This window comes from Pyrus communis, chromosome 2 (genome assembly GCF_041283825.1).
Source record: "Pyrus communis isolate YQ-2024b chromosome 2, ASM4128382v1, whole genome shotgun sequence".
Classification (NCBI taxonomy): domain Eukaryota; kingdom Viridiplantae; phylum Streptophyta; class Magnoliopsida; order Rosales; family Rosaceae; genus Pyrus; species Pyrus communis.
Genome location: NC_142566.1, coordinates 20,737,383 through 20,762,679, shown reverse-complemented (window position 1 = coordinate 20,762,679; position 25,297 = coordinate 20,737,383). Strand labels below are relative to the sequence as shown.

Here is a 25,297-nt window from a genome sequence, read left to right as displayed (position 1 = left end):
CATACATCTGTTAAGCTTGATGTTAAGTTAGCCATTAATTGATGATGTGGCACTCACGCGGACAATGATTGTGTGCCACGTGTTATTAAGGGTCCACGTGAAAAAAAAAAATTAAAAATTAAAAAAAAAAAAAAATGTATGCCTCCCCTGCTCCCCTCCCTCCCTTCTCTCCTCCAAGCCCACCTAACCCTCCCTCTCTTCTCTCTCCACGGCCGCCACCGATGTCACCTCCCGCTGGCCCCAACAACCTGATTCTCGTTGTCCTTGGCATGAATCGAAACTCAAATCAGAATACAGACTCCAAATATACAAAGCAAACCCTCAACCTTCTCTGCAATAGAATCCCTCCATCCATTTAGGTTCTGAGATTACTCAAAGCCTCGAGAAATGACTGTCGCGCTCATGCCTTCGGAAAATGTAGAAATTCTTGCTGCCATCATTGTGAAAAGCTCAGAGAGTCGGGATTGCATGCCCAAGTCCCAAAGATCCCACCACCATTAGGTAAAAATGCATCTAGTCCAACAACCATCAGATCCATGCTCAATCCATGGATCCCAATATAGAACCGTCAATCGAAGGCTGAGTTTGTTTTCCTATGCCTCTGATTTGAGTTAATCTAAACCATGTGATTGTTTGAGAACATTGAAAAATTTGGAGTGGTGTTTTTCTGCGACGCACCTCCACCACACCTCCCTTCTCGCAACGCCGCCGTTCATATCTTCGCCAACTGAAAGCCTCGAGAGAGAGATGAATGAGGCTTTCTCTCTGTTATCTGTATTGAGTGGTGGTAAGTAGGGCCAGGGGTGGCGGTAAAGAGGGCCCTGGAAGATAGAAAGAGAAACTGAGATAGAGGAGAGAGGAAAAAAGAAAATTCAGACTTGGGGGGAGGTAATCAAGTTGTTGGGGCCGACGGAAGGTGATGCCAGTAGTGACCATGAAGAGAGAAGGGTTGGTTGAGCACAGAGGAGAGAAGGGAGGGAGGGGGAGGGGGAGGGGGAGGGCGACACTTTTTGTTTTTTTTTTAATTTTTAATTTTTTTTTTCACATCGGCCCTTAATGACACGTGGCACACAACCATTGTCTGCGTGGACGCTACGTCACCAATTAACGGTTGACTTAACAGCAAGCTTAATGGATGTATGAGACTGTCCCAAAATTAAGACTTGAGGTATGACTCTGGGATGAAAAAAAACTTCATGTAGCAAATGTTAAAAACCAAGAAACTTTAGGGTAGTAAACTGAGATTAATCCTATTATTTATATACTAATTAATAATAATAAAATTATTTATTAAAAGAGAGAAATAAATAAATAAAAAATAAAAGAAACCCTAATAATCTTATCTTTTTCTCTTTCGTCAAAAAAAAAAAAAAAAAACTTATCTTTCGATTCATAGAAACCTACTCCTCATCGCCACTGTAACTCTCCCTCTCAATCCATTGCATTATGATTTCAAGATTATCTGTTTCAAGTTCACGGCATCTAAGGGCAAGTGGATTTGGGTTGGGTTGATGGTCTGGGGTGGTTCAGTGATCAGGGAAAGAGTGGCATTGCACAAGGGCGCTGGGTAGCAGAGGATGGATCTGCTCTGGTAATGCGAAAAGTAGTGTTGGAATTTTGAAAATAAAGTGAGGGTATAATTTGTTGAAGAATTGCATTCCGGATTTCCCGTAACACTTGGAATTAGATTATCACCTATATTTAAGGAATCCAATTCCTCCAATACTAGGAATTGAATTCTAATATTTGTATGGGCCCCACTAATTTTTAAAAAAAAATTTCTCAATGTTTATTAAATGCGTCATTGGTTTCTTCGTGACTCAACTATTCTTTTTGATCAAAATTTTACATTCCAATACAAAAAAAAGAACATTCAACTTTTATTTTATTAGTTATATTATATTTTGTATAATTTCTTCATATGGCCTCGAGGCCTCGAGGCCTCTCCTAACCTCGATTTCTACTTCGCCCCTGACCACAAATCCAACCTCAACGCAGGATCTAATTTGAAATAAGGCGTAGAGATGGGATTTGGAAAGAATCTCCATTAAACATGGACAGTTGCTGACAAAGGGTTAAGACACAGGGAAGGGGAAGCGCAGGGTGGTGAAAGAAAATAGAGGGAAAAGCGTAAAAGGAGGAGGAAGTTCCGAACTCTCACTTCTCTCCTTAATAATAATAAATCTGTCTTAAGAAAAACATTTCACTAGGGTGAGCATCTAATGAGGATCGGATTCTCAAATCATGTTCGTTCATCGTATATCGTGCAACCAGTTTTCGTCATGTACTATTCCTATTTAATTTTAAATAAAAGTATTTAAAATGATTTCTGGCTGCACAATGTACGATGAACATACAGGATTTGAGGATCCCTGTAATCCTCACAAAGAGGATCCGGATCCTCATTCATGCTTTCTGTAATTCCAAATATTTGTGTTTCGTTGGAGCTCACGCTTCTTTCAACCCCAACGCTAGTTTAAGGGTGGTTTTTTCCTTGTCCCTCTCCTCATTTGATTAAAAAGAAAACCAACTTCTTTCAACCACAATGTCGGAAGATGTCCCGAGTTCAAATATTCCGTCATGCTGTGACAAAAAGCCACATAAGAAGATAAACAGAGTTTCCACTCAAGTCCAAAGTTGAGAAGCGATGGTTCCAACAGGGAGTTTCTGTCACTGTTTTTTCTTTGGCGTCAAGTCAATACCTATTGTGACATTTTATACAAAAATGTTATTGTCACTGCTCAGCAATTGCACAAAAAAAGCACTTGTGAATATCAGCAATTTTAAACCACCACCAAAAAATCATTGGCGTTTTCGAGAAGCTAAAAGAAACAGAATTCCCAAATTACCAAAGCTAACATCAAGCACCATATTATTTATAAACACAATATCAGTTGATGGAGCAAGAGCACCATCTGACAAAAGCACTTGTGCATCAAGGCAGCAGGTCCAGAAAAAAGCCAATGAGAAATAAGAACTTCGACACTAACTTAAAACCAACTTGATCCAAACATAACCACCTAATAAAATGGAAGGCAGACAGAACTAGATCTGCACAAGGCTGTTCACATATGGAAGATACCTTTCATTTCCAGCAGCAAGCCCGTAATCAATTCTTTTCAATACTTTTTCCTCCGGGACTTTCACGTGATACGCAATCACCCTCTGTCCAACAAGAAGTATCATCAGATCATCATTCACACAAGCCAATACCCGAAATGTGTACATATAAGAGGAGAAACTCTGGCCAAAGAGAATAATCTTCCACTTCAGGCTCATGTCCATGTTACCATAGACCTCCACGGAGTACAGACCGAGTTCATCACGAGGCAGAATGTAACACAGCTCTCCATTCATCTGTGAAATAACACCGCGTGGTCCGGGGAGTGACAGAATACTATATTGCATCGCCTTCAAGTCAAAAGCCAGAATGACACCCGTTAAAGTTTCCCAAAAGAGTACACCCTTCAGAAAGAGGGTATTACCTTCCAACTTTGTAGCCTCCAGCTCATAGCATACTGTCTCGGAGAGTTCCCAATCGCTTGACCTTGAAGAGTATATATCAAAATAGACACCCAAATGATCGGGTACAGAGAAGGCACAGACAAGTTGAAAATGCACTTCAAAGCCAAGCACAGAAGGCTCAAAGGCTAGTGCCGGATAAGACTCAGATCCATGATACAAACCTGAATTTGGAAGCTTTCTAAATTGCCTGTTCACAGGGTTGCAAATGTAGTAGGTATCTTCTTCGTCTCTGCTCTGACAGCAGACCAGACCATTGCAAGTGGCCTTTGCAATAACTGGTTCAGGCATGAAGTTGAGGTAAGATCTAGGAACTCCATAAGAATCATTATCAAGTGGAAGGAAGTAAGGGTTGCCACCAGGGGATTGACAAAAAAGACCAGAGATTTTCCTGAAGTAGTAAGTTTGCTTATGACTGAAGAAAGGACTAGAAATCCACTTATCCCACTGTTTGCTAACAGTTCTCAACCTGCACAGCATTTTTGCAGGGAGGAAAGGAAGAACATTCTCCATTGCAACATCACCTATGTCCATTCTCTTATAAAGCCTTTCATCATGGGAAAGTTTAGAACAGTCATGGGCAGGACCGATTCTTTTACATGGATATGTGTGAAACTGCATGTAAAGACAATCATTAGGATGCATATCAGAGAAAAAGAAAAAAAAAGAAGATACAAATTGAACATTTAATCACATCAACAATGCCAACGCCTCCAATTCATAGCCAAAACCAAGTACACGGGGGAACATAAAATTATCATCTAACGTATACAGGGATCCCCTCAACCGCTTGGATTCCAAGCTTTCATACAGCGAGAATTAAATATGTAGATAATCTGAATGTAATATCATATGCAACATCAATTAATCAAAACAGCAAAAGATTAATATAAAAGAAATGAAAACATATCCCATAAATAATACACAATACCAAACATTAGGGCTGTCGACAGTCACATACCTCACAAGAACAGTGCCTCATCTTCAACTGTTTCCCAGTGAGTACAGTATCCATGTAATGGTGATTATCGATAATCTTCAACCGTCTTCTGAATCCATCAGATAGTTCTTTTTCAGAATCGGTACTCAGATAACTATCAATATCCACTTTCTTCAAATGTTGTACGCTTTCATCAGATAGAACTTCTTCAGAATCAGTGCCCTCACCACAATCAAAGTCAGACCACACATAACCGTCCTTTTCCACATTCTTCGACTGTTGTGTGCTTCCATCGAATAGATCTTCTCCGGAATCAGTAGCCACATTGTTTTTAGGACTCACAATTTCGTAATTTTCAGAATCACTATCCGCAACACCTTCAGAATCACTGCACACAGAATTGGCAATGCTCACAATGACATAAGAGTCAGAGTCGCTGCCAACATCTTTATCGTTATCCATGATAGGATCCTCAGAATTCACAGCTGCACAATGACAAATCATTCAATGCAGATAAGTGAATTTCTTAAACATCGAGACCTACGAAAAATCACAACTTCCAAACAAGAGGGAAACCACAAGCTTAAACCTCAGAACAACTTCGATGCCAAATACAGTCTTTCAGAACAAGAATTTTGGTTGCATACAAAAGAACAACTGTTCGCACAGCAGCTTGATTAAACCCTAGCATTCAAATTATGGTTGCTTGGCACAAAAGAAAGCAAACCAAACTTAACGACATCAGATCACAACAAATCCCACAAAGTCATTGTTCGATTGCTTCAATTAGCTATTCTAATATCTTAATTTACAAAATTTAAACATGGGTCTTGCAAAAAAGAGAAAAACAACAAAACCCCATAAATAAAAAAAAATTAAAACGTTTTCCTCAGTAACAAATGGTATTTTCTTCCGATGGAAATAACAAATCGTTTTTCTTTAAATTAAATTGAAAATTCGAACAAAATGGGTTCAATCCAGTTTTCTTTACTTTTCTTTGCGTTTCTCAGTAACCAAACAAATCGAAAAGGGTAAATAACTCCAGGAAAAGTGAGTCAAAGACAGAACGAAACCAGAGAGCTTACTGTTTAAGCAAGAAACCCAGAGGCCAGAACAAACAGATACGAATAAAACGACTATGATCAATCAAAACCCATTAAACAGAGACAGATCAACGATCAGAAACGATCGGAAAAACCCCAGAAACCCCTACTCATGCACGTCCTGAAAGATTCAAGATTTCTCCAAAAAAAACACAAATAAATAAACAAATAAAAAAGAGAAGCTTCTCATTCGAAAAATAAAGACACAAAAGATGAAGTAATACCCAACAGCGTACCGTCGTACGCCTGAGAAGCAAACCGGCGATCGGGACGCTGCGTCGGAGTCGAGAGAGAGAAGACTCAGAGCCCGACCAACTGAGAAGTCTGTGCAGAGTGAGGGACTCTGTGAGAGCAGTTAAAAGCAGCGTACGAGACTCGTATTGGTTTTCCGCGGACACGTGAACGACTAAGAATGGTTGTAAAAGTCGTTGCGAGGTCAATCGGTTGCTTAAGTTTTAAGTTCGGAAAATTGTAAATCCTATGAAATCATCTTTTACTCAAAAAAAAAAAAAAAAAAAAAATCATCTTTTCTGCGTAATTTGATACTCAGTAAATTTTTAATAGATAATTACTGCATTTTTCACGAATAATTTTGCTGCCTAGTCTTTAGGAAGTTAAATCTCATTAGGACTTTATTAACGAAAATTTTACCACGGGTTTATAACATGTACCATGTGTGTAAAATGTTAGATGTGTAGTTAAAAATTTAACGGTAAAAAATTTCGAATGTTATGTGAATAAAGGGCTACTTACATTTCGAAAGAAATAGACTTAAAAAAAAAAAAAAAAAAAAGTTTTTGAAATTGGTAAAACCCTTTCAATTTCGTCGTTGATATTTAAAATTGATAGAAGTGGTTCGTGAGATTGTCTACCGTAAATCATTTTAGTCGTGAAAAATCTCCATTAAATTGAGGGTTTTTATCAAATCATTCCCTCCACTTGAACTGTGGTTTCTTCAATTTAACATAGATTTTTCATTGAAGGACAAAAATAATTGACAGTCTATGTCACATCCCGAGCTCAACTCCATCGTAGCACAATATTGTCCACTTTGGGCCCCGACCACGCCCTCACGATTTTGTTTTTGGGAACTCACATGAGAACTTCCCGGTGGGTCATCCATCTTGAGATTACTCTCGTGCGAACTCGCTTAACTTCGGAGTTCCAATGAACTCCAAAGCCAGTGAGCTCCCAAAAGGCCTCGTGCTAGGTAGAGATGAGAATATACATACAAGGCTTGCAGGATCCACTCCCCTAGGCGATGTGGGATGCTACAATCCACCCCTCTTAGGGGCCCGACGTCCTCGTCGGCACACATCTGGTCAGGGATTAGCTTTGATACCAAATTGTCACATCCCGGCCCGGGCCCCCACCACATTCCGGGCTCGACTCCGCCGTAGCACGATATTGTCCGCTTTGGGCCTCGACCACGCCCTCACGGTTTTGTTTTTGGGAACTCACACAGGAACTTCCCAGTGAGTCACCCATCATTGGATTGTTCTCACACGAACTCGCTTAACTTCGGAGTTCCGATGAACTCCGAAGCCAGTGAGCTCCCAAAAGGCCTCGTGCTAGGTAGAGATGGAAATATACATATAAGGTTTACAGGATCCACTCCCCTGGACGATGTGGGATGTTACAGTGTACAATTTCATGGATCGCTTCTATTGGTTTTAAATCTCAGAGACCAATTTTTAGCTAAAAAGTCAAAAAATATTATGTGACTCTCCTCCCCCTGTAGAATCACAAGTTATATACATATACATACATATACATACATATATATATATATATATATATATATATATATATATATAAACACTGGGATCAATTGGAGAAAGAAAAAACCTCCATCTTGCAATTGTCATGATTTTGTCCTTTTATGCGACATTATCTGTAAAACTACATTTGAAAAACACGGTTTTCTCGAGAAAAATGATTATGAAAGAGTCATAATCACTCTCAAACGAGTCATTTGTCTTTGATGAGAATTATAAGCAATTAGTAAATTAATGAAAGGATTTTGCTAATGATTAAGGACTTAATGCTTCTTCAACAACAATGAGTGGAGAGTAATGATAGTTCAAATATGGAAATGGTAGGGTTAAAAAGCATGTTTTTTGTTTAGCTAAATTTAAAATGGGTGTGATTTGTTCTTAGTTTCCAAAGCATAATATTTAATATTCTATCAACTCAAATCCAAGAACTTTCCTATCCACTTTATATATATTGGCTAAGAAAAAGCCAACTAGAAATAAGCATTTTACTATTTATTGACCGAAAGAAAAGCACTTTACTAAAAGTTCAAAACAAAACGACCTAAAAGTTGAAGACTCCTTTTTCTTCATAGTTTCACACCAGCTAGAGCTCCACAAGACTGTTCACATTAGAAACAAGCCTTCCACTTTGAACAAGCCCATCGCAAACACACTTAAATTCTTTAGTCCTAATGTCGTAAATGTGCATTTTTCGGCCACCCCGAAACATGATCATATTTCCACTGGCAAACACTACACTATGAAACATTCGACCACCACAGGTTCCAGATGACATCAAAGCTGATACATTGATCCGATGTTTCGTTACCCATGACTTAACATTGCTATGCACTGCCATTGTGTTTGTGTAGGCATTACACAACGTTTGTACAGTTAGCGTGGGAGGTTTAGAACGTGTTGAACAAAGCTTTCCATCCATCATACCTACGGTCCCAAATCCTCCCACACGGACTGTACAAACATTGCGTAAAGCCTACACAAACACAATGGCAATGTGTAGCAATGTTTTGTCCACTTCCTTGTAACAGGATTGCAAATGTAGTAAGCCTTATAGCCATCACGACCCTGGCAGAGCAAAGTAATCCATTGGAGGAGCTCCTGATCTCAACCGGCTCAGGCAAGAAGCTCAGAGATGGGTCTGGAACACCATATGCAATGGGGTCAAGAGATATGAATGAATGTAGGGCTGTTCCGGATTGAAAAGGGAAGCCCGAGATATCACGAAAACTATTTGACTGCTTGAGGCCCAATTTGTTTGTCAAAAAATGAGTAGGCCCAAATCCACGAAAATGGATCTCCTTTTTTTGCTTGAAAAAAAATGAATTCAAGGAAATTAATCCTAATTAATCTTTGATACAACATTGAGATTAACTAAGTATAAATATGAGTCGCCATGTGACCAAAACTACTGATATCATTCATATATTTATAGAAAATTATAACAATGGTCTCTCAATTTTAATTCAATTAGAATGTTGGTAATCCAATTAGAATGTTCGTCCTTCAAATAAAAATTCGTGACCATTGATCCCTTAACTCATCAAATGTGCAGCTATAGTCATTTTCTTCAACTTTGTCTGAACTTTTGTCGAAATGAGTTATGGTGAAATGACTATTGCTACATGTGGGTTAAAATTGAGGGATCATATCTCCAATTGGGTTAAAATTTAGGAACTATTGTTCTAATTGGGTTAATGCTTAGGGACCATTGCTACAATTTTTATTTTTTTTCCCTTCATATTTTTCCCTTGATTTAGTCTCATGTGCATGTTATACGGCTCATTTTAATGGAGGTTCTTACAGAGTTGACGAAAATGATTCTAATGCATGTTTTAATGATGAGATAAGAGACCAATGATCATGAATTTTTAGTTGAGAAACTATTACTCAAATTCCATTAAGGTCGAAAGGTCATTGCTACAATTTTCTCATATATTTAAGCATGGGCCATATTGCTTATTTTCTCCACACAGATCAATCATTTATAATATGAACAATTACACGAAGTCCTATGAATCGAAAACGAAAAGTTTTGAGTAAGAGCTCCTACTTATCTTTTGAGTAGCAAGTTTTATTGTACAACATTATTTTTGACCTCACAAATATTAAAAACTAAACGAAATAGTTATCAAAAGAGCCTTTAATTCGATAGATACACCAAAGATAAGAGTGTTATTTAAACATAAACAGTACAAGGCAACCACATGAATATATCCATTCAACTTTGCTTCCAATGCCTTCTTTTTCTTCATGGTTCCACAATGGCAGAGTAAGCCACAAGCGAGGCCAGCTAGATCTCCACAAGACTATTCACATGAGAAACAATCCTCGCATTCTGATCAAGCTCATCACCCAAACATTGAGTTTCTTTAGTCTTCAGGTCATACGTGTGCAAATTTCCGCCACTCCGGTACAAAACCACATTTCCACCGGCAAACAATATATTACTGGTCATTCGAGGGTTATAATCCGATGCCCTGAACGGTGGAGGTGAAAGACTGATCTGATGTTTGGTTTCCCATGCCCTGGCAATGCTGTGCATCCCCATAGTGTTCGTGTAGGCGTTAGCCAACACTTTCACAGTTAGTCCTGTATGACTAGGCGTTGTCATACAAAGCTTTCCATCCATCAGACCCAGGGCCCCAACTCCTCCAGTTCCATAAAAATTGCCAGAAAGTTGCTGTGCGCGCTCCATCGTCAGGTCAAAAACAAGAATCTGATAATCCAATACCCAATAAACTATGTCGTTCACATGAACACCAGTTCTTGGCACGAGATGTTGATGGCCAAAGTAAATCTCACCAGAAACTCTCCAGGTCTCATCCCTGGAGGAATAAATCTCAAACTCATACCCATTGTCAAAATCAACAGATGGAAAAACACATATGAGCTTGTACTCGGCCACAAAATTGAGCAAAGATGGTTCAAAGATGAGAACAATAGCAGGGTTAGATCCGTGATCTGCATTTGGCTTGGGAAGTTTTTTCCACTTCCTAGTAACAGGATTGCAAATGTAGTAAGCCTTAGAGCCATCATGAGCCTGGCAGCAAAGTAATCCGTTGGAAGAACTCCTTATCTCAACCGGCTCAGGCAAGAAGCTCAAAGATGGATCTGGAACACCATATGCCTTGGGGTCAAGAGATATGAATGAAGGTGGGGCTGTTCCGGATTGAAAAAAGAAGCCCGAGATATCACGAAAGCTATTTGACTGCTTGTGGGCAAAGAAAGGAGTTGTGATATCGAGCTTCCAGTCCCTACAAACTCCAGTGAACCTGAAAAGTGATTTAGCAGGTAGAAACTGGAGGGCATGGTTCCTAATGATGTCCTTGAGGTCCATGTATAAAATACTGTTTTTGTTTCCTACCAACTTATTTGCTCTTCGTCCTTGATTTATCACGCTCATCTTCCTCTCCTTCAATTACAATCAATCTTCAAACGTCTCAGAAAGAAATGTTAAGATTACAGGTTCACCAACGTAAGCTAAAGAAAAAGAGACATTTAAACAGACAAACAAACACAACCAAGAAAAAAAATCAGATCTCTCTTTCTCTCGTATTTCAAATGTTTTCATACAGAATATCAAATGCAAATTCGATTTTATGAGTATAAGCCTGAAAGGATAGTGTACCACATAAATTTCATAAACCCGGTGAAATCGACCAATTCGCTCTAATTACCAACAACCATCAATCCCTATCAGTTTCTGCATATTCTCTGAATTAAAATTACATAAAGCCACTGCAAATTTTGGGATCTCAGAGCATATCAAAGACGAGATTCCCCCATCTTAACGACCCTCCAAAATCAACTTGCACACAGAATATAGAATCTTCCAATTTTCCAAAAGAAAATAAAAACCCTGCAATTTCAAGGCACCTCAGGCTTGCACGGCTCTTCGTTTTCCTCTCACATTTACAAACAAGAGAAATTGAGAGCATACACAAGCTGAAAAATGAAAAAGAAAACCCTTTCCCTAAATTTTCTGAGCAGCCAAACAGACAATAACAGAAATGAAAACACCAAAATCCTTCAAACACAATCAAGACACAGAAAACCCAGAAAGTGAAACCCTAGACTAAGAACCCTAATTAATGTAGAAATTTGCAGAGAGTTAATCATGATTAACAACACTAATTAATCGATCAAATCGAAGAACTCAGAGTGCCAATAGAGAGGAGAAGAGGGATCGTACCTATCGGAGTCGTCAAGTCGATCGGGACGAAGATTCTGAAGAAACGGGTGCCGTGGTTTTGGACTTTGCTTGGGGTTTTGGGCCGCTCTTTTTCTCCTGTGTAAAGGAGAGTTTTTCCAGTGTCACGGTACACGATGATACACTACATATTATTATACAAATGATGAAATATTTATGCTAAAAAGTTAATAATTTAAAAAATAAAAATTTTCATTACTTTTATTAAAACACGTGATGTACTACTTATATTCCTGTTACAATTAAAAAATTCTCGTGTGAAAGTTGGACTCTAGGTTGACTACAAGGTTAAGTCAATTGCGGTTGTTTGGTTCGGAATATAACAATGTTTCTATTCCGGCCAGGATTAGAAAGGACATATGTGAAGGTCTTAGACCTGGTTTGGTACTGAGGTGATTCTGAAAAAAGCTGCTATAAAAAAAAGCTGGGAGCTGTTTTTGTGTTTGGTAAACACTCAGCTTCAGTTTTTTTTCACAGTTTTGGGTGAAAAAAAGCCAAAAACAAGAAGTTGCAAAACCCAGCTTTGAAAAACCGGCTTTTTTTCACATCTTTTTACATAAAAGTTTACCAAACACTCTAATACTGTTTTTTTTTTTCAAAAGCACTTTTACAAAAAAGTTTACCAAACACTCTGCTGCTTTATTTCACAGCTGCTTATTCTCACAGCACAGCAGAAGCAGCTTTTTTTCAAAGCACAGCAATACCAAACCAGCCCTTAATAAGAGGAAGATAATAAGAGATTTTGTTCTTTTTTCTCACATTCTCCTACACTTGAGAAGAATTCGACCTCGAGATTTGTATTTTCTAAGACGCTTTCACTTTGATCTTTTGAGTTTCGTTTTCTTTTTAGGTTCTACACGTGAAAATTTAGAGTTTCTTCTTTGAGACCATCTTTTTCAACAATAGAAGAATTTTTGGTTAACAACTTCTTTTTCTTCAGGGGCTCAACAATCGACTTGTCAATTATTTTTGTAAGAGCTTTTGATTTTTTTTGGATTGGTCTCTTAATAATCAATTTGATGTAAAATTCTTGAAGTAAATTCAAAAGGCCAATTGTTTACTTTTAATTGCACAATCATCAACATCATTGAACATAAAGCGATGTGAAGGAAAATACCGTTCGGCGAAACACTTTTCATCTTTTGTCATGTTCTGATATTTAACTTGTCTTGTTTTTCTCGAACTTTCTGTAGATGATTCCACCGTGAAGACACACTTCTTGATAGTCTAGATGAAGTAATCTTTACTATTTCTTTTCTGGAATTTTCATGATCTCAAAGTAACGCTGGATATCATCTATTAGTCACATACAAACTTCCTCCAAAAATATCTTCAATATCTTGAAATTCATATTCATGAGATTGGGTAGGGGCGAATCTCATAATATTCTCCCTTTCAATATGGCGAATCTCATAACATTCTCCCTTTCAATATTTTGTACTCCCTTATGAACATCGCCTAGAGTTTTGATCCCGTAGAACCAATTACCATCAAGCGAGGCAAATCCTTGCTCGATGCCAACTAACGAGGTGAGAAATGTGATAGGTAGGATCGACCATCGTCAAATCCTAGAACATAAGCTGAAGTCTATTAGCAATTTGAAATCCATCGAAAAATAGAGAAAACTAAAGTTTAATTTTAATTGAGAGACCAATGGTAATGAGTTTTTAGTTGATGAACCAGTGTTTTAATTTAATAAAAGTTGAGAGACCATTCTCATAATAATATAAATAAATTGTTGCAATACCACCTAAAAGTTGTTTATAAAGTCTTAAGCAAACTCTAGCTCCAAAAGAAAAATAAAATAAAAAACAATTAATTCCCAAAGGTTTCCTAAAACATGGAAAACGAATAATAAAGATTTTTATCATAGAGGTCTAGAGTTTTTAAAATACCGATAATAGACCCCTAATAAACAAGTCTCGAGACTAAAAATTCACGGATTTGTCAAAATTGACTCTTCCTTGTTTTTTACTTGTCGAGCTACTCAAAAAGTCCAGAACATCAACTCTCAAGATATGGCAGCGGCAAATAATCTTCTAACCTGAAATTTTCAATTCTTCAGTCAGTTTTCTCCGTCAAACATCACTTCCTTCTTTTAATTTTATAACATCTCAAATAACTCAAATTTTTAACTACATCAAATAAGACTACTCTTGACGACATGAAATGAAAACCTTTAAAAGATAAGTAATTAAGTAATAGCATTTCTCTAATAAACCAAATTACATATAAGTTTCTACCATCTTGTCACCTCCATCTTCACTCTAGAATTCGTTTTGGGCACATATGATTATTAAATAAGCAGCAAGCTGATTAGATTGCGCAAATCCAAAAAAAATAAACTAGTTGAAATAAACAAGAAAAGGTTAACTGTTTAAGTTGAGGATATTACAACATGTTTAGTGATTTTCTTCTTAATCTATAAATAAGAGGTTTTAAATTAAACTTATACGATGTACAACATTGTTGTTGAATTCTATATCTAATTATAATCGCTCATTGTTTAGCTGAATGCAATTTTCCTTGCTAGAAGTAGAATATCATTGTGAGTTAGGGGATATTTTCTTGTGTGCCCAGCACATGAGATGATACATTATATATTATTTAAAATATTGTATAATGACTTGTGATATACTATCCCGTCAGTTAGGAACATTGTAACGGCCATAAAAGATATCAAAGAACAATGAAAAGTCGGAAAATAAAACATTGTAATGGCATTTCTTTTAGACAGATACCCAATACATTATCCTAGTAATGGAAAAGCATGACAAATTGGAGGACCAACCATGTCCACAAGCACGAGATAGGATTGTAGTGGCCAATAATCCCACATTAACCAAAGCACTGATCACTTGGAAGAGGACCAGGAATGGAGCCATTCTGAAAAAACTGCAACCCAAACACCACCAAAATGGAGAGCAATGACAAGTAAGACAGACCTTCAACAGCACCCAACAGTCCAAACGGTCCGTTGGGCAGACCGGACCCGGTTTTGGTTTTGGTGTACAAGGACCAACCCACAATTCCCAGGACGGCCAAATAGCTAACCCCTTCGAGTGCACCGATTGAACCTCCCGGTCCGGGTGGCAGGCCGCACCCGGTTGTTTTGAGAGTGTAGAGGGACCAGCCAATCACTGGGGTGGAAACCAAGCCTCCAGCGATGGCTGCTATCTCCGCAATGCTGGTGGTGCTGTCATCGCTGGTTTGTTTTGCCTTGGCTGAGATTTTCACTGGGGGTTGGAATCTGGTTGTTTTGTGTTTGGCATTGAAATTGTGAAGTGGGTTTGGGAATAGTGAGGGGGATGCTGGACAAATTAGCAACATCCTTTGAGTTTTTGAGAGATGGTGTTTGGTGTATTTTAGAGAACTAATTTATGAAAAATGGGAGGGCGAAAGACGGTATCAAAATATTGCCTTATCCAACCGAGTGACACTCCAATACTTGCAATATAAATTGGACAAATTTGGTACACGACATGTAATATAAATAACGACATAATTGATATATCTCACTTTAACGCAATTATAAGATTTATATCATCTTGTATTTTCTGTATGTTAAACCATAAATTGAGCGATAAATACAATCGGTTGTAGAATTAATCTAACAAAAATAATTTTAACACGTCTTTTGATTTGCAATTCTGGCCCTTGATTCTAATTTAATTTGTTAAATTCATTGATTAAAGAAAGATTGCAAAGTAAAAAAGGACAAATAATGTGTGGAAAAATAATTTTCCGTGATTTAATTGGCTTTAGACAGTAGTAGAGACGAGCGGTTTGAATTGTTTTAACGGTTTAAAATAATTTTAGTAATGTGAAAATTAGGTGGCCGTGTCCCTTTATGAAAAAGACCACAAACTTTAGGGGTATGTTTCGTAATTATGTCTTTCTTCCTTCTCAAGGCTCAGCAAGCCGCTGTAAACTGGAAAGTAGGAGCAGACCATGAAATGCTTGAGCTTTGCTGCGCAGCGAAGCTGCTTTTCTCAGCAGCTAGCTTTTGAGCAAAGCCGTCTACAAATTCAGCTCACTAGGACGGATCTTATGACCAACAAACTTTTATCTTTATAAAATATGCTCATTTTAATAGACTTGTACTCTCACTCCCACCTGGGTGAAAAATACCCCATACAACCAAGTGCACCTTATTTTGCTGCACTCTTGCACCAGATATCGACACCTATAACACATTAGGTCTCAAATTCCCACCTGGGTAAATATTCACATAAATCATAATTCCACGTCACCTGCTACATAATATAAAGAAGATTAAATAAAAGGACTATCTACAAAGAGTGTTTACGTTGCCCCCCATTTTTTTTTTCCCTAAAAAAAAAAAAACCCGGTTGGACAAACAAACACGCATTCAAAAACCTACAGTTTTTCAAGTCTCTTTCTTTTCCCTCCAACTCCCAATTGCTCTTTCCCTCCTTCCATCCCAAGCAAAAACCGCGCATAACTGTCGTTTGAATAACAACCAGCAACGGCTATGTGATTCACCAACGACTTTTTAAACATCCTTTTATATATGTTGTTTGTCCAACATCTCAGGAAAATCCATGTCTTCTACTACCAACCAACCAACCAACCAACCAAATCTAAATCTAAGCTCTCTATATGAGGTTTTCTCTGTTTTTCCAAACTAAGACAACAAAGGACCCATCAACAAAGGCATTAAATACCATCACCAGATTGTTTACCGACTCTCTGTCAACGATGCTTCTTCGAAGACTTGCTGTACTCAACCACATCGTCATCTTCCTCGTCGTCCTCTCCATTGTCATCTGAATCTGCATCTCCGCCTCTCTTGCGCTTAGGTTGGGATGATGAGGAGGGCGGTAGCACCTGAACTTCATCTTCTTCATCTTCCACTTCTTCCTCTTCACCATCTCCTTGGTCATTTCCGGGGTCCATGTCACTGCCGCCAGCATCTTCTTCCTCAGCTTGTGCTACTGGTTGAACCAAGTAACCTGCACCACAGTCCTCTTCCTGCGATCCAATCACATTTCTGTAAGTTGATGAATTAAGAAGCAAAGCAAAGACGGCCAAATACATATGAATCTACAGAACAGAATCAAATCTGAAACTACATCAAATAAACAACAAACTCAATAATCAAATAACAGCACTAATCACTACACAACTTTTCTTAAGCATTCGCGGGCAGGACTGAAAGAGCAGAAACATAACTACTCTTAAAAACAATACTTAAATTCATGTAACCTGACATAGGAGGAAAATTGACAGCCAAATCAACACATACAGGTACTGGGACACCAGCAATAACAAAAGAATATTAGACCTTATTAATGACTTATTTGCCAACTTCAAAACCATGATTCAAGTGCAGTCAATAAATAAACTTTACAAAAATTCAAATAAAACAACAGAAATATGCCTGAAAAAGGCCTTCAAAATTTATAGTAAACACCTCCAATTTCATGGTCCACAAGATATAAAAACATGAAATCAATTGGAAAATTCAAAACAAAGAAATTACACATTAAAACACGCAGTCCATCAGTCCCATATAACACAACACATTCGAAAAGGTAAAAAATAATGTTTTTTTTAACCAAAGAAACAAAATATTGTAGCAATAGCACAAACTAACACAACACCTTAAAAAATAATGTTGTCATAACTCCGAAATAAATACAATTACCTACAAATAAGGCAAAACAGCCTAAAATATAGGTTTGAAACATTCCCAACATGCTATGTAGTATGTACCACATGTCACCACACAAAAGCACACAATAGCACAAACATTCTCTCATACTACTGGAGCACACTCTCAAAAGAAGCATCTTCGTAAACCTACAAGAAAACTAACGACAATACCAATTGAAAAATACACACAGATGTATGCAGAAAATCAATTTCAACCCATATGCACAAGATGCTCATATTATAATTAGAACATCAGCCATTTTTCTCCTCTCCTGTGATCTAAAAGAACATCAGCCATAAACAGTTAAACACAGCCAGAAAAATCAATAAATTAACAGAAACAATAAGCAAATAAAATTATAGCCAATTGTAAATATAAAAGCAGACCACCAAGATTTTGAATTTAACAATGTTATTTGAAGGGATTGCTCACCTCCTCATCACCATCCTCCTCCTCAAACTCTCCACCTTCCTCTACTAACTGCTCCTCCTCCCCGGTCTCTCCGTTATCATCTTCATCTGCATCATCATCCTCCCCTTGTTCATGCCCATCAATCTCTCCCTCCGTGCTCGTCAACCGCCCCGTACTCTCCGGCTCTGCCAAATCCCCTTCATCATTGTCCACCTCCTCTTCCTCGTCATCTTCATCGTCGTCGTCGTCATCATCATCCTCATCATACTCAACCCCATCTTCCTCATCATCACTATCCTCAATCTCATGAACTTCCACCACATCGTCATCCTCACCATCCTCATCGATTTCCTCACCAGAATCATTCTCATCATCCTCATCGGGCTCCTCCTCATCCTCATCGCCATCTTCCGCAGCCGCAGCAAATCGAAACCCATTCTCGGCCGGGTGATTTGTTCCGTTCACTCTGCCTGCAGTCACCGTCTCCTCCTCATCCGCATCACTCTCTTCATCCTCATCAGCATCCACAACTCCCTCAACCGCCTCACTATGCCCATTGGTCATCTCAAACGGCCGCTCCTCACCGTCGATTTCACCACTCCCAGGATCATCCTCCTCGTCCTCTTCCTCCTCGTCCTCGTCGTCAGATTCCGGCCTCTCGTTCTCATCCGCGTCCATCTTATCCAAATACTTCAACGATTTAATCAATCCAAAAACCCTAGATCGATAATCCTTGACGTGCGTGACCGGACACTCATACAGATCAAGCGAGACGAGCCTCAGCTGAGCGAGGGGCGCAAGATCTTCGACCTGCTGAATCCGATTGTTCGAGAGGTCGAGGTCCCTCAACGAGTCGAGTCCGGCTTCAACGAGGAATTCAAGGCCTCCGGCGATTCTGTTATCGGAGAGGATGAGCTTCTGGAGATTTTCAAGCCTCGGGAACTGCTCCAGGGACGAAACACCGACGTTTGCGATCGAGAGGTGTTGAAGGTTCTGGAACTTCTCTAGAAGGCTCGGCGGGGGCAGGCGACCCTGGACGCACTTAACAGCGCCGTCTAGGGTTAGGGCTCGAGCCGCGGCGTGGTCGGTCTGGCCCTCTAGCGCTGTCTCAACGGCTCGCTCCCAGATCTCGTCCATCAATTCGAAACCCTAATTTATCTCATACAAAGAACAAATATACGAATTTTACCCTTAATTTTTCTTTTCTTATATATATTTTGTGAAAAATCAACGGAGCTACGATTTTTCAATCCCCGGGAAGAACAAAAATGGGAGCTAAAACAGTAACCCTAGATTTATCCCCAAATCACAGATTCGAAGATCAAAACGACACGAATCCTAATCGTTTTCTCCCTCTCTGAACCGCCTTAAAACCCTAATTTTTGAGATGTACGGACTCTTCTGCAAGTAGGAGATGCTTCAGTATAAAAAAACCAACAGAAAAAAGACCAAAAATGAAATTCCACTCTCTCTCTACTTTCTCTCTCCTATTCGTATTGGGCGGTGGGTGACTCGGGATAAACCTCTTGATTGGGCTCGTTAGTCTTCGGTCTCCGTGGCAAGGGTTCGCGGGGCTGAACCTACCCGTATCGAAAAATAAGTGGGCCGTTCGATCACGAAGACGCGGATCGGTGACGTGTACAAATGGAAGGTGCAGATTGTAGTTTGTTGTGTTTGTTTGTATGGGGGAGACAGAGGGGAGAGAGATTGAGATAGAGAGGATTTCGGCTCCGCATGAAACAGACGTCAGTGCTGAGGGAAATATCGGGGAGGTTACAGAAATGCCTATGTCATCTGATCAAATTACGGGATTGCCACAATGCTTCGTGACGAACGATTTGCGTTTCGTGTCGTAACTTCCACGCTGCTTTTGTTTGTTTTGTTTCTATCTATTTATCTACGACATGCTTTTTTAGCAGTTTTAATGTCGTAGTAAAAAACCATATTGTGTGGTTAACAAGGTGACATAATCTTTGAGTTTGAGCTTTTTAAATTTAATGTCGTGTAATATGATTTTGTATTTTCAGTTGATAAAAGTGTGACATGAGTCGGAGTAATATGAGCAAAATATGAATCATATCACACAATTGATATGGATATGACATGAATATGATAACGACATAAATTGAAAATTTGATAATATATTTTGTCTATTATGTATTATTATTTTTGGATAACCGTAATAAGAAAATCTAATGCTTAGCCCCGAGTTAGCGAGTCATTTTTTTGTGACTTAGATAGATTCAAGGTACATTATCTTATCGTTTAAAAAAATATATTTACTAGATGTGGATGATGGAAAATATGGTAATGATAGAAAATCTGTTTTATGATAAGTTTCCATTTTACTTTCAATTTTCATGTTCAACCAATCTACTCATATGGAAGAAAATATTTCAAATTAGGCTTTACTCTCAATCATAGTTCATGGATATCATATACTTATGATTATTGTGACATCCCGTCCCGGGATTATTTAAACGTACGTGTGAAATTACGAATTTGCCCCTAGTTCGTTTCCGTCGTGTGTTTAGTTGTTCTGTGTGGTGTGGACACGTATTGGGTCACACACACACACACACTGACACACTCCCTGATTCCCTCTGTCTTCTCCCTGTCACTCTGTCACTCTCTCTTTCCCTTCCCATTTCTCTGAAACGGTACGGACGAACACACAACCACACCAAACGTCACAGAACGAAGGAACTAAGTACATATTTGAACTCGTGAAGCTCGTGCGAGTGCAGCCATACCATTTTCAGGTAAGAAACTCGTCGTTTTCACGTCGATTCGACGATGTCCGTTTCGAGTACTGTTCATGCAAATTTAATCTAGTTAGTTTTTGGACTTTTGAAGCTTGTAGATGTCTTAGTGAGGTCCCAAGGAGCTTATGAGTGCTTCGTTGGACGAGTTTAGACGTCGGGATCGTGGTTTTCAAAGTTGGCCGGTTTTTGGATTTCTTGGACAGGTATGATCGAGGGGTTTTTAGCCCTTAAAACTGGTTTAGATGTGTTCTACTAGTCCTAAGCTTCATTTTGGTGCCAAAATCATGGAAAAAGGTTGAAAAACGAGTGAGAAAACACGATTTGAAGTTTTTCCGGTTTTCCGGCGCCGGCGACGGCGCCGGTGACTCGTCGGAGAAGATGACGGAATATTCCGTCAAGTCTGACGGAATATTCCTAACGCCGTTAACGGAATCTGTCAAAACTGACGGAATATTCCTGACGGCGTCAGTTGACGCCGTCCGTGTGCATCGCACGTGCCTGCGCGTGGCCGGCGCGTGGGGGCGCGTGCAGCGGAGGAAAATTTTTCTAAAAATATGGTTGTGATCCTGAGGTTGTGTAGGTCACGTTGGTATATTCATTTGTCCAAATTGAGCATTGTATGAGAAGTTATTACGAGAAGTTGGTTATGTGCTTTAGAATTAACGTTTTTATAGTTGTTTCACGTATAGGTGACACGTATCCCGAGGACGAGCATGCACACGCGAGGTAGGGGGGCTACGACCCTTCCACGTATCAGTGAGTGAGCTTTTGTTTTCTGTATATACCTATATACATTTATATTCCCAGAAATAGATTAAAAAGAGTTAATTGATTTATGCCATGCACTTTATTATTATCGCTTATGCATCATTACATGCATTAGTAGCGGCATACATATACATATGCATATTTGGTGCTGTTGACGCACAGGTAAGTGCCAGGTAAGCGTTATGCTCGGTTATGTTTCAGTAGTGGTTTGAGATGTTTAGAGAGCTCATAATCTGCACCCCCGGTGTTAGTGCTCCCGCCCGTGGCCAGGGTACAGTCCTTCACGTGATGTTCACCCGCACCACACACTCAGCTTGGATCCAAGTTAGGTGCATAGGCTTGTCGTACATACCACATTAGGTGGTTCCGACTCGTAGGTGACCCGCGAGTATTCGCACAGTCTTCACATGATCGTAGCACTAGAGCGTATATATGATACACCCAGTCCTGTCGTACAGACCACGTTAGGTGGTTCCGACTCGTGTGCAGATTCAGTTATTGAGTTGAGATTGGAGCTCTATATGCAGCCGTACAGGTCACGTTAGGTGACTCCCGGCTGCCAGATTATATGTTATTGATGTGATTTACGCTTGAGCATTTACATTTGATTATGAGATTCCGTTGTGGCATATTCTTGAGCATGAATGGCATATTTTGGAGCATGATTGGCATATTTATACATACGTATATATGTTCATTTTCTGGGAAGTATACAGGTTTTACGGCGAGGGGTTAGAATGTATTTTGCTAAAGAGTTTTCAAAGAGCTTTGTTTTTGCCCACTCACGCTTTTGTTTTGCGCCCCTCCAGGTTCTAGTTGAGTAGCTGCTTCGGTGGTTTTCCAGAGGGCGTTTCCGGCATTTCTGACAGACACCTATCATTGTAGGGTCACCTTCGGGTGTACTTTATCGTATATTTTCTTGTGGACTGCTGTAGTCTTGCTCTGAACATGTAGTTTACCTACGCTAGCTCTTGTTTTAGGACTTTGTATGCTAGTGTTTTTAAATATTCACACTTTTTATTATTATATTATTAGCTTCCGCACGTGCATATGGCTACGTCACCTTTGTGTGATGGCCAGCACGCCCTGATCTCGGTCGGGGTGTGTCAATTATTGCATAAGATCTTTGGGCTTGTATGGATGTATTTTTAGAATGGTTGAAAGCGTTTTTGGTGAAAATATTGTTGAAATTAATATTAGTTAAAATGCTAGTGAATCCTAGAAAAGTACTTAAATTATTTTTTGGAAGAAGCACGTAACTGATATTTCTTGTAGGAAGCACTTCAAGTGCTTTTGAAACCCAAAAATATTTTTCTTTAAAAGTTTTGTTAGTCATTTCAAAAGCACTTCTAAATGAGCCCTTACTTTTTTGTTTGTTTCTACTATTACCCTTAATTTTCATTTTGGACCAATTCACTCATTCTCCATGTCTTACATTTTACCGCATTTTAACTTCCAACACATGCATAACATGTGACCTTCTAGGGTTGTATTATGCAAATTTATCCTGAGCAAATCAAAGAGAGTCTACACAATTCAAGTTTCTACTTGCTCATTGGTTGAATCAGAATTATGGTTGGCAATGTCAATTCCAACCTCATATAGAAGCTTCAGTTTTGCAAGTAAAGGATATAAGGCTGTTAAGGAAAGCTGTGGATTTTTTGGGACTGAAATCTAACACAAAAATAAAAGGAAATAGACTCTCTCTCTCTCTCTCTCTCCCTCCTTGTGAGAGACTTTCTTTCCTGGTGGCGCCGACCCTAGCTTCGATTGGGGTTGGTTAGCCGTTCTCCCCTTCCTTTCGTTGTCTCATCTTTCTACCTTCGACTGCGTTTTCCCTTACTCTCTATTTCGTGAAGACTCTCTCTCTCTCTCTCTCTCCTTGTGAGAGACTTTCTTTCCTGGTGGCGCCGACCCTAGCTTCGATTGGGGTTGGTTAGCCGTTCTCCCCTTCCTTTCGTTGTCTCGTCTTTCTACCTTCGACTGCGTTTTCCCTTACTCTCTATTTCGTTTTGCCCTTTTCTTCTTATCCCACTAGCGTCCCTCATCCTTGTTCATCCATACTCCAATATGCAGTCATGCTTTATTGAGATGATTTGTATAGCTTTGGTGCTTGCACAAGTTTGGGTGTTCCCAACATCACCACCTTATCTATGTTTGCCCTTTTTGACAATGTTACTCGTGGATTTTCACGAGCTTCTTTCTTCTGGTAGCCAAAATTCTTCTAGTTGCTTGATTTCTTCAATTGAGGATGCATACCAGGTGGTGCTTGGAGTTAGATGTTATGATCGACAAGTCGGCGTGAGGTTGGAGGCGTGGAATTCGGTGAATCTTGAAATACTGTTGCAGCAGTGGCTGCTACTGAATTCTCGATTTTCTGTAGTTTTTTCTGGTTTGTTCCCACACTGTTGGTTGGGCTTTGCTTTGGTTTGCTTGGCTGGTTCATTTTGCTTGTCTATGTACTTTTGTCTTTGGACCTTTGGTTGTATAGTTTGTAAGTTTGTTTGCTTCTTATGGTAATATATTTACCTTTTTACCAAAAAAATAAAAAATCTAACACAAAAATCATGTTACAAAGCGGATGAAGATCGTAAATTACACACAATTCATGACTTAGTACGACAACACTAAAAGTCTACAACCATTAACAAATATTTAACCTCTTTTATACCCCAAAACAACTAACTAGTGTACGTATTTCTCACCCAAGTACAGAAGAATTGCGTCGATCAAGAGAATGAAGCTACTTTGACATAAAAAAATAAAATAAAAATAAAAAAAAGAAGAAGAGAAGGAAGCTACACCCGTGACTCGATGTAACGTTTAAGGTTCAAGGCTATATACAGCAATCACGCCACTAGACATCCCCACTCTGTCTGGCATTTTCACTTCCACCACTACTTCTAAGCTTGGTATAATCAGTGTTTAAAATATTAGTATCAGTAGAAATATCGATATGTAAATTTATGGAAATATCGATAGATATAGCGAATATCGATATCGATATCGGTTGCTTTCGATGGAAACTATGAACATTTAAAATGAAATTTTAGGGATCATAAAATGAAACTTTAGGGATTGTCAAACATTTGTTTGGATGAAATATAAAAGTTTTTCCGATATTTAACAGATGTCGTAGAAATATTGACAATATTTGTCGATTTTAGCCTAAACTTAAGAGTTTTTTCAATATGAGGTGAAGTTTAGACTTCACCCCCTATTTTCAAATCTTCCTCTGATTTTTTGGATATTCCTATGAAAATATCGACCACATTGAAAAAATTTAAACATTGGGTATATCTAGGTGCCAACTTCGGCGGCACCACATGCATAACATGAAGAGGAGACTGATGAAGATGGGCGCCGAAACTGCCTAGTAACTGAACATGCACCTGAAGTTGGGTCTTTTTTGTTTTGGGGGGCGGGCGGGCGGGGGTTTACAATGTGAGGTGGCGTTTGAGTACTAGTAAGATCCTTTGAGTGCGTTTGTTGTACCGAATTATTTCGGACTGGACTAGCTTTAGGGACTAACTTGGACTGGCTTAAACTAGATTAAGCTGGACTAACTTAGTGAAACGTTTGATACAGTGTCGAACTAAAAAGTTAGATAATAACAAATTCTAATATTTAGATAATAACAAATTCTAATATTATATTATTTAATTCATATTTATTAATATTTTATATTATTTAATACATATTTAGTAATATTTTATTACTATTACTGTCTGGTTTTTTCATTCTAGAAACCTCCCATCTCTGTTCCCAATTCTTTTCCGCTAATCCCCTTTTTTCTTCCTTATTTTGCTCCGTTCCTCTCCCTCTGTTTCTTCCAAATTTTTATTTGTCCATCTCCCTCTCCATCTCCATCTTTTTCTTCGTATTTCTCTCCGTTCATCTTCCTTTTTTCTTCCTAATTTTTCTAGGACACAATTAGCGAATCAGAACCCAAATTAAAGTCTAAGTCATCTGGGTATTCATGGGTCTGCTTCTCCAGCATCAATGGCGAAGGTCTACGATCAGGGAGTTTGGACTAGGTGCAGTGTGATTAGAGTGACTGTTGTGGATTTCAGATGCACAACAATTTTTGTAAAAAAAAAAAAAATGGCTTTCTTGTTTT

The 25,297-nt window shown here is 38.9% G+C and overlaps 4 protein-coding genes across 8 annotated transcripts; all 4 read right to left on the bottom strand.

Annotated features, from left to right (window-relative positions):
* Window positions 1-2,845: 2,845 nt before the first annotated feature.
* On the bottom strand, window positions 2,846-6,153 carry LOC137747246 (F-box protein At5g03970). 4 transcript variants are annotated; one of them, XM_088686259.1, is made up of 4 exons: window positions 5,790-5,888; window positions 5,548-5,686; window positions 4,484-4,947; window positions 2,846-4,137 (listed from the first exon to the last, which is right to left on the bottom strand). In XM_088686259.1, exons 3-4 carry the CDS (start codon window positions 4,922-4,924, stop codon window positions 3,046-3,048), a joined length of 1,533 nt encoding a protein of 510 aa, XP_088542385.1. In that variant the 5' UTR covers window positions 4,925-4,947; window positions 5,548-5,686; window positions 5,790-5,888; the 3' UTR covers window positions 2,846-3,045. The 4 variants fall into 4 exon arrangements, with proteins under 4 accessions (XP_088542385.1, XP_088542393.1, XP_068343419.2 ...); XM_088686267.1 differs by having other exon boundaries at window positions 5,802-5,888; XM_068487318.2 differs by lacking the exon at window positions 5,548-5,686 and having other exon boundaries at window positions 5,802-6,153.
* A 3,312-nt stretch (window positions 6,154-9,465) lies between these two features.
* Window positions 9,466-11,750, bottom strand: LOC137748125 (F-box protein At5g03970). 2 transcript variants are annotated; one of them, XM_068488209.2, is made up of 2 exons: window positions 11,536-11,750; window positions 9,466-10,772 (listed from the first exon to the last, which is right to left on the bottom strand). In XM_068488209.2, the coding sequence occupies exon 2, from the start codon at window positions 10,744-10,746 to the stop codon at window positions 9,634-9,636; it is 1,113 nt and encodes a 370-aa protein (XP_068344310.1). In that variant the 5' UTR covers window positions 10,747-10,772; window positions 11,536-11,750; the 3' UTR covers window positions 9,466-9,633. The 2 variants fall into 2 exon arrangements, with proteins under 2 accessions (XP_068344310.1, XP_088542373.1); XM_088686247.1 differs by having other exon boundaries at window positions 9,466-10,823; window positions 11,536-11,635.
* A 1,603-nt stretch (window positions 11,751-13,353) lies between these two features.
* On the bottom strand, window positions 13,354-14,999 carry LOC137748658 (uncharacterized). Its single transcript, XM_068488825.2, has 2 exons — window positions 14,345-14,999; window positions 13,354-13,597 (listed from the first exon to the last, which is right to left on the bottom strand). Exon 1 carries the CDS (start codon window positions 14,881-14,883, stop codon window positions 14,392-14,394), a length of 492 nt encoding a protein of 163 aa, XP_068344926.1. The 5' UTR covers window positions 14,884-14,999; the 3' UTR covers window positions 13,354-13,597; window positions 14,345-14,391.
* Window positions 15,000-15,749: 750 nt separating this feature from the next.
* On the bottom strand, window positions 15,750-19,191 carry LOC137748182 (acidic leucine-rich nuclear phosphoprotein 32-related protein). The gene is made up of 2 exons (XM_068488288.2): window positions 17,666-19,191; window positions 15,750-16,548 (listed from the first exon to the last, which is right to left on the bottom strand). The coding sequence occupies exons 1-2, from the start codon at window positions 18,779-18,781 to the stop codon at window positions 16,270-16,272; spliced, it is 1,395 nt and encodes a 464-aa protein (XP_068344389.2). The 5' UTR covers window positions 18,782-19,191; the 3' UTR covers window positions 15,750-16,269.
* Between the last annotated feature and the right edge of the window lie 6,106 nt (window positions 19,192-25,297).